General features: G+C 41.5%; 1 protein-coding gene across 1 annotated transcript; it reads left to right on the top strand.

Moving 5' to 3' along the window:
- Window positions 1-526: 526 nt before the first annotated feature.
- AHSG (alpha 2-HS glycoprotein) lies at window positions 527-7,084 on the top strand. The gene is made up of 7 exons (XM_042820420.1): window positions 527-795; window positions 1,915-2,025; window positions 3,227-3,311; window positions 4,146-4,309; window positions 4,602-4,715; window positions 5,471-5,551; window positions 6,461-7,084. Exons 1-7 carry the CDS (start codon window positions 592-594, stop codon window positions 6,731-6,733), a joined length of 1,032 nt encoding a protein of 343 aa, XP_042676354.1. The 5' UTR covers window positions 527-591; the 3' UTR covers window positions 6,734-7,084.
- The last annotated feature ends 1,674 nt before the right edge of the window (window positions 7,085-8,758 follow it).

Raw genomic sequence — 8,758 nt, 5'->3', positions numbered from 1 at the left:
GAGCTGATCAAAAGATTTAGAAACTCTATCTCATTTGCTATTCCAATGAATTCAGTAATAAAATTTGCTATATAATTAAATTCACTGTTGGATGTGGTCCTTAGAACTTGTTCAAATTCCAGTTTCTGATTTATCACAGTTCTGATCTCCCAGTTTGCATTGGTGTCTGGTGAGATTAGAGCCCAGATAGAACATGTCCTGTTCAGAAGTGAGCTTTATTAGCAGCAGCATCTCTACACGTTCAGCACTAGGGACCATCTTTCTCTAGCCTGTACTGTAACTAGCTGGCAGAGGAGTTGCTAAAAATTATCTTAAATTTTTGCTGATGTTTTCTTCTTTTTAGCGGACTTCGCAATGTCCTACCTGATAAAATTTACTTTGGCCAATATTAATCAGTCGGCTTGATGTCCTAACATTTACTTTTCACTTTTGTTGTTTGCAATGCCTTCTTGGAACTGGGACAAATATCAGACATGCGCTCATGCAAAGTCTGTGGTATGTACTATATAAATGAGACCCTGGTTCCAGCTGCCTAGCTACCAGTGTTCTTAGATCCTCACCTCGGAAAGAGATAGATTTTCTCTGGGTGCCATGAAGGCACTCGTAGCTTTCATACTGCTTATGCAGCTCCCAATTCACAGAGCTGCACCCGCAGCTCCCCCGCCTCCCTTGGGCTGCGATGACCCAGAATCTGAAGCAGCAGCTGAATTTGCTGTGAATTATATTAATGGCCACAGCCATCACGGATACAAGTTTGCCTTAAACAGAATTGAGCAAGTCCGCGCGCTGCCTCAGGTAAGTGAGGAGCTTGCAGGCAGAGCACTGTGTTAAGCTGGAAAGGCTTGGCTATGACTGACAAGTCCTGCCAAGGGCTGTATCCTCACCTGGAGTAAATCAGCATGGCTCTATTGATTGAAATGGTGCAATGTCACCACATAGTAGATGAGAATCCAGGTCACTGGAATGTATCTCAAAGAACAGAACTGAGGGGGAGAGAGAAATGTTATTTTTGTACAAAGCTAGAAAGGGCTTAGTCTACAAATGCTGCATGCCTGCTAGGGGAGATCATCCAAAGCGCTGATTCATGAGCCCAGTAGCTAATCTGGAGAAAAACTGCAAGGATAATTCTCATGATGTGGATAACTATTTATTGGCCAAATGCATACCTATCATAACTCCACGCTGTTAGTGATTTTGTAGTAGCTATGAATTTTACCTAATATCCCATTGAGCTGACAAGGAAGCTGAATGGAAGTAACTGTGGCTTATACTCATTTCCACTGAGATCTATTCACATCATTATAGTCCTCTAGAAAGGCTGTGGAAATAGACATGAATGCAGCATATGCACACATTCAGACCTTTTGATTTTCTCATAACATTGAAATGAAACTCCAGGGCTGTTTACTACTTGACATGAGAGAGAGGATACCAGTATCATTTACAAGAGAATAAAGCAGTCATTGATAAGATTAGAAGTGTTCCTACAGTTGCACAAAAACATTGGTGATTCTGTTTTTCTCTTTAATATTTTTACACTAAAATGATTTAATTGGTTTAAAAAGAATCATTCGTGACTCAAAACTCAGAGTCAGCTTCAGAGCTAGGGGCCTTCACTTCTGCCCCCCCATTGATGTGTCGAATGCTAGAATTGAAAAGGCTCAGGAACAGCCAGAAAAGATCCTGCAGTCCATAAATAACAGGAATACCGGAACTTAGCTGGTGCAATTCAGTGTAATTCCAATGAGGTAAATGGGGTGGGCCATGAGCATGAGTGAACAGAGTTTATTTGGTATCTTGTTACACAAACATCGACTTTTTTCATCAATAAAACCAGCTGTTGATTATTAAAGCTACCCAGCAAAATGTTTTGTGAAGTACTACTGTTTCTGTTTTGTTTTGTTTTTCTTCCAGGGGCAAAATAATGAGATTCTCTTCCTTGAACTTGACTTATTAGAGACCACATGTCACATTCTTAATCCTACACCTCTTGCAAATTGCTCAGTAAGGACATTTGAACAACATGTGAGTATCTGAAACATGACTTGCTTGTTACAAGAGTGCAAGTTCAGTATGCTGATGTTATAGAGGCCAGTTTATGACCAGTTAGAATTCTAAGCTTTGCCTGCAAAGGTTACATCACTGTAACAGCCCACAAGCACCAGTCACTTGTATCTGCCTTGCTGATTTAGTTGCCTTCATGTCAGGAAGGATTTCACATCCTGTTACACGAGGAGGATGGGTCACTCTCAGCATAACTTCCCTCGTACGTGTCATGAATGCCACGGGACTTGCTCAGGCTCTCCAGGTGCAGGTCTCCATGCTCAGCCCAGATAACACTGCGCTGTTGCATATGGCAGACAGGAGGCTGTGAACCTGGACAAACACAACGTTCCCTTGGCTGCATGTGGCGTGTGAAGTAGTGAAATTACGTCAAGTCTAGCCACCAGTGACTGCAAGAGAGCTATTCCCTTTGGACAGGGCTCTGGCCTCAAAGTAATGCTCCACTGGAATTTACTGGCCTCAAATATTTTGCTCTTATGCAAGCGTGATCCAACTGTGAAAAGCTTTCCCTAACCAAAGCATTGGAAGTGTTGTCTGAGTACAGGCAACTTTGCTTCCTAAGCAAAAAGCAGAACAAGCAACTGACAATTTAAGCCTGCTGTTTCTAGAATGGGGCCCAATTCACAGCGCTCGTGACTAAATCCACCCCTGTATTCATCAGGGCTCAGATCCCATTTTCCGTACTGGGGGAGGTGATTCTAACTGTTCCCCCTTCCCACCTTTGCCTCTGACATTTCCTCCCCTGTTGGCTCTTGCCTGCAGACCAGCTCACACAAGGCAGCACACTGCTGTTACCATGGCCACTGACCAGCTGGGATTATAGGGAGAACGTTATCAAACAGCTCTGCACAAGGTCTTAATCTATAAGAATTCACATTCTTTGCTCTTTATGAGAGGAACCTGAACTAAATATCTATACTCAGGATACCATGGCAGTTCTGATACTTTTGAGATCCAGATTTGGATCCAAGTTTTGCCACCTAGGTCAGTCCTTTACAGAACCACAGACACCAGAACAAGCCTGCCCAGGCCTTTGCAATCAGGCTGCTTTTTCAGCAACACCTAATCCAGATCTGTTCTTTCGAATTTAGTAATAGTTGCTGTTTTCAGAAATTCCTATTTATCTGTACAACGTAACCCTTTGATTTCTGTCTCTCTCTAGGCAGTTGAGGGTGACTGTGATGTTAAACTGCAGAAACTGAATGGACAGTTTTCAGTACTTGCTAGTAAATGCCACTCACATGCAGGTAAAGATGTTGCTCTTTGTACTTGAATTTAAAGGTGGAGTATTAATCTAGCAGTGCTTACAGCTCCCCACTACTTCTAATTCTAAAACACTGGAAATTACTGTTGTTTTTTTTTTTAAATTCAGCTGTCCTTTTGTGATCTCATTTTCCTACAGACCTGGCACCATCTCTTTGCTCCTCTTTATTGTAACAGTTAAGATGTGATAAGACTGCTTCAGGAGCACTTCCCAGGTTTGACCTAGAGATGGCTGGCACTGAGGCTTTCCCTCAAGGATTTGATTCCTTGTTGGTCTGAGCCCCCCAGCAAGGAGCTCGTTGATCTTCAGAATGAACCCCCATGCGAGATGCAACTTATTTACTGAGCCCAACATTATCACTATTGTCATGAGAAAGCAGTCTGTTCTGCACTGTCTGCATGAGATCTCTTAGCTCTGTATGTGATGCTTTCAGTACTGCCTTTAAAACTGGTGGGTGAATGAAACACACTATTGCAAACTCAGTTCCAAAGAACTAAAATATCTTAAATTTACCACCTTGAGCTGAGACATCTTTTCACTGGTGTCATGGATATTTTGCCAGAAAGAAAACTGATTAAACCCTGAGTAAGAATATGCAAAATACACTATTGAAATCCACAGCATTTTTGCTTGCATGAAGACTTCAGGACTCAAATAGCAAAGTTGCATGAAATACTGCCATCTATAGCTTGCACTGCAAAAAATTTTTGCAGTATAATTTGGGACAGACAGACAAACACTGTGTTTTGCATCACTGACTATGTCTGCAATGTACTTCAACTTACGATCAGAGCAAAACAATCTGTTCCTCCTGCAGACTCAGCTGAAGATATTCACGAGCTCTGCCCGGACTGCCCGCTCCTGGCAAGTCTAAACGACACTGATGTGTTAGCAACTGTTTCCACTGCCCTCAATGACTACAACAGCAAAACTCCTGATGCCTACCTCAGGCTCCTGGAGATTGGAAGAGCCATAAAACAGGTAACTGCTAGAACAATGTCTACCCTTCCACATAAACAGAATATTTTCTCTGTAGTACTTGAGCAGCACTAGCTAGTTATGTTTACAATCAGATTGAGCTTGCTTTAAGCTGCCCTACTGAATTGCCCATGATTTTCCTAGTGTTTTGTGTCATCTTAGCCACAGGGTTCTCTTTGACTTCTGTGGGAGATGCAGAGCTAGAAGCCACAATATTTGCCTTTTATCTTTTCTCAGCAGCTCCGCAATTTCAAACAGTGCAAAGTCAGTTAAAACATCTTTCCTGTTTTATCAGTATCACCCAGTGCGGATGGTCAATGTCGAGTTTGCTGTGGCTGCCACAAACTGCACATCACAACAGGCTAAAGATAATCTGGAGGCTTGTCAACTGCTTCCTGAGGATCAGTCTGTAAGTATGCCAGCACATCAGTCCACATCTCTCCAGCTCAGAGGTAGAACAGAGGCATGCTGTGATGCACTTGTACTTGCACAGGAATAGATCTTTGTGAGAATGAAAGTTGGATACCACTATGATATCCTTTTCAGTGCATACTTTCTAAAGCTATATTACCCGTTTGCCTTCTCTCTGATGTATCTGGGTTGAATCTCGATGCATTTAAATATATTTCAAAAAGGATTAAGGACAAAAGCATCCTTAACACAAAATAATTTTAATAAACAGCCTTTATACTATCATTTACTTTTCTTAATATGTGCACCTGAGAAAAATCAAGCTCCTTTGGAATGGGCAGTACACAAACACAAAACCAGTGAGCTCTAATTTCATGCATATGAAATGCATGAAAATTCTTGAGAACTATGCACTTCATCATACTGAAGTTCTTTTCTGATGAAACAAAACCAAAAGTGTCCTTGGCAGATTTAACGAGTGGGGAACCTTTTGCTTGGATCCATATATTCCTTCCCTTCCTCATATCCAGGCAAACAATCTTACTCCAGAGTAATACAGGAATTTCCTTTACTTGCTGGTTACACATTTAAACAGCTTGGCTTTTGAGTCCAACAGACTAAAAGCAAACACTTTATTGCTCAGATAAATCATGAGATGTAGCTATTTCTAAACATACTGAAATTGAAAAAAATGCGATGCAAGTCTTCCCTATTTTCTCACTATTTTCTCTTCATTATATTCTGCTTTGCCAGAATTTTGGTTTCTGCACAGCAACAATGGTAACAGAACCCTCACAGGACTTAACAGCACAATGCCAGCTGTATGGACATCAGGTACCAGCTCTTGGGGCCCTCCCTTCCTTCCCAGAATATCCCACTAGCACTTTTTGAAGCAAATGCCCTGAGTTTACCTTTTTCACTGTAAACTGCATTATCTATCTGTGATAACCTAGCTGTTTAACTTCATATCCTAAAAAACCCGACAAGATAAGGTTATTCTATGGATTTCTTTGCCCAGAATTATCACCTCTGCCATCTGTGCTTGGCATAGTTTGTTTTCCTAACCATATGGGAGTTTCATATGTCTAGTGGGGCAAAGGGAACTAAATTTTGCTCAGCTAGGTGAAAGGCATCTAGATGTAAAATATAGAAGAGCTACTATGGTAGGTCTCACCAACTGGAAGCTTTTGCTACAAGTAGTTCTTAGACCTGACCAAATTCAGGGCTCCTAGCCTGCACTGCTACTGCAAGAGAATGGAAATTTACATGCACAGGGTACATTTACAGTGAAATTTACAGTGCACACGTAGCATAGACTCCAATTAGTTCGAGAAAGGCTGGCTGGGCACTGAGTGCTTCTTGTAGAGCAGAGCTCTTGGAGGCATAGTAGTAATTAGCTGCCTAGAGGGGATATGAAAGAAAGAATGCAGATTAGGGCAGCAGCTAGGTTTCAGTGTTTCACTAGCTGCGTAGGCTGCACTGAAAGTTCACACTGCACCAGATTTTGTCCTAATGATTATAATGGATATTAATGGATATTTAATGGACATTAAAAACGTGCTTCTGGGCTCTTGATTTTGTGTTGAAATCCAAATTCAAAACTTTCCTAGTGGTCATAGACACTTTGTATCTGGGTTAGATGACAATATCTAGGTAGGAGTAGGGTCCATACTAAGTCACCAATGACATGCATATTATAAATCTCAAGTGAATACATACACAAACAACATTTTTCTTTTCCAGCCTGGAGTTACCTACCCTCACTCAGGTCAAGATACATCAGCAGGACTGGTACCCAGTGCTGGACAAGGCTTCACTAACCATAACCTCAGAATTTCCCACAATAACCCTGTTGCATCTGAATCCAGCTCTTCAGAATTTCCTTCCCTACTATCAGCAAAATCTGTAGCAAAGAGAGCAGCTGCAACGGTTGCTCAGCACGATAAAGTACCTTATCCAGTTGGCTTTGTGACTCCTCCACCATGCCCTGGTAAGATTCGCCATTTCAAGATCTAGGCTGCGTCACAGGCATGGCAAGACAGCTAACTGAAGGATCAGCATGCAGCAGCAGCATCAACACACACAGTACAGCATCAAGTGCCAATAGCTGAGAACACCTGACTTTCAGTCCAACTGACTTTCACCCTTCAGAGAACACAGCTGAGCCCAGGATCTTGCAAAGGTCTGCTTCAAGACATAGGAGATTGCAATGTACAGCAGTTGCTTTCTCTAAGTACAGAGATGCTCTAGTTAAAACACTGCAAAAATTGTTTTAATGGAGCTGTTGTAAAAGGTATACAACAGTTGTAGCTTTGTGATAGAAACACCACCTAAAAGACTACTTCACAATAAAATGTTCAACAGAAATGCTTTGGTACCTTTTGTCTGTATATTTTTTCATTTAGTTGTCAAGTATCTCCTTCATGGCATTATGAGTCATATTCTGGGCTTGATTTCAAAAACAGTAAGCTTCTGCATTTCTCATCAGCTTCCCTGGGATGTGTGGGTGCTGAGCACTGCAGAAAATCAGGTCAGTCCTTTCTTTTGATCATATACCAATAGCACTAAAGAAACGGCAGGAAAAAACTCTTCTTCCATTCCACCTGTAGTGTTTCCTAGCGTGTACCTACTTACAGCATCCACCAGAAAAACCTCAAACGCTCTAGATATGACATAAGGAATAATAAGAGCACTGATGCCTGTGAAAAGAACAAAGAATCAGGATACACTCACTGCTGCACAGGCAGAAAGCATCAATACTTCCATCCAAGCACATGCGCCTCTCCTGCCTTCCAGCAGTACACAGGTGCAGTATGATCATGGGTACTGTATGCCACACGTATATGAGGAATAGCAGTTCAGGGAATAAAAGTATACTACAGAGTGTCTCATGCAAGAGAACCCAGACAGTGATGGCAATTTACCATTGTCCTAGCAGCCAAATCTCTCCTGAATTTCTCACTTATTACAGCCAAAATCTATTCTATGAGGAGAAGTAATGAGACACAGAGGCCAGAAGGATCTTCACTGTCAGCTAAACTGGAATTCTGAAGGCCCAGGGGATCAGCCTCAAAGACAGTCATGAATCTTTAACCAGGAACAGCAATTGCTACAAGACAATTACCATGCAGGCAGCAAAACCTGAAGTACACATGTCATTTTTGAACTGTTTCAAATAATCTATTCTATTCTCCTAGTTACAACCTTCCTGTGTTTAGTAAGCAAGATAACTAACATTTGTTCTTGGTGACATTGCAACAGGCTGCTATACAACCTCTGTTCCACTGTGTCAATGGGGAAAGGTAAAGACTTATGCACTTGTACTGGGAATGTGAAGGGGGAAAAAAAAAGGGAGAATCAGTCCAGACTCTGTATGACACAGGATTACTTGATGGCAGCATACTACCAACAAGCCCTCCTCTCTGAGGCAGCAGCTTCCACCTTTCAGGAATGGGTTCTTGCAAGTATGGTGTTTCAAGACTCTCTCATGTTCAGCAGGCAGGCATTTATTTAAAACATGCTAGTACTGAGCTGCATACAATTTCTGAGGTGGTAAGGTGATTTGTCTTCCCATCTCCACTGCACGAGATACAGAAGAGGATTAATGAGATGACTACTATTTCGGTCTGCATTGGTATACTTCAGATCCTCATTACCATGACTTCAGATGCAGAATACCTGGATTCTAACTAGTCTGAACAAATAGATTTCATAGCTTTTGGATTTTCAAAACTAGGAATTGCCTTAAGCAAACCAAACAAAATCACTTGTATGTAATGGAGTCAGCACTAAGTTATACTGAGACAGTGTTTTCCAGACTCAGAAAATTCTTCATTGGCAGAAACAGCAAGTTTATAAAAGAGATTCCTGCCACTAAGGATCTCTGAACTCAAGAAATGCTTCATTTTCCTTTGCATTTTACAACCACACAAAGCAAGGGTATGTAGCAGAGCATCCATGTCCCATGGATGTTCTCTTATACCTGGTTTAACTACTCATTTCTTCCCTAAAATTAATAAAAAAGAATAGCAGAATCACTCT

Source organism: Centrocercus urophasianus, unplaced genomic scaffold (genome assembly GCF_019232065.1).
Source record: "Centrocercus urophasianus isolate 14NV4802_14NV808 unplaced genomic scaffold, USGS_Curo_1.0 seq_19, whole genome shotgun sequence".
NCBI classification, from domain to species: Eukaryota; Metazoa; Chordata; class Aves; order Galliformes; family Phasianidae; genus Centrocercus; species Centrocercus urophasianus.
The sequence above is the reverse complement of the archived record's forward strand: the minus strand, read 5'-3'. Positions and strand labels throughout refer to the sequence as shown.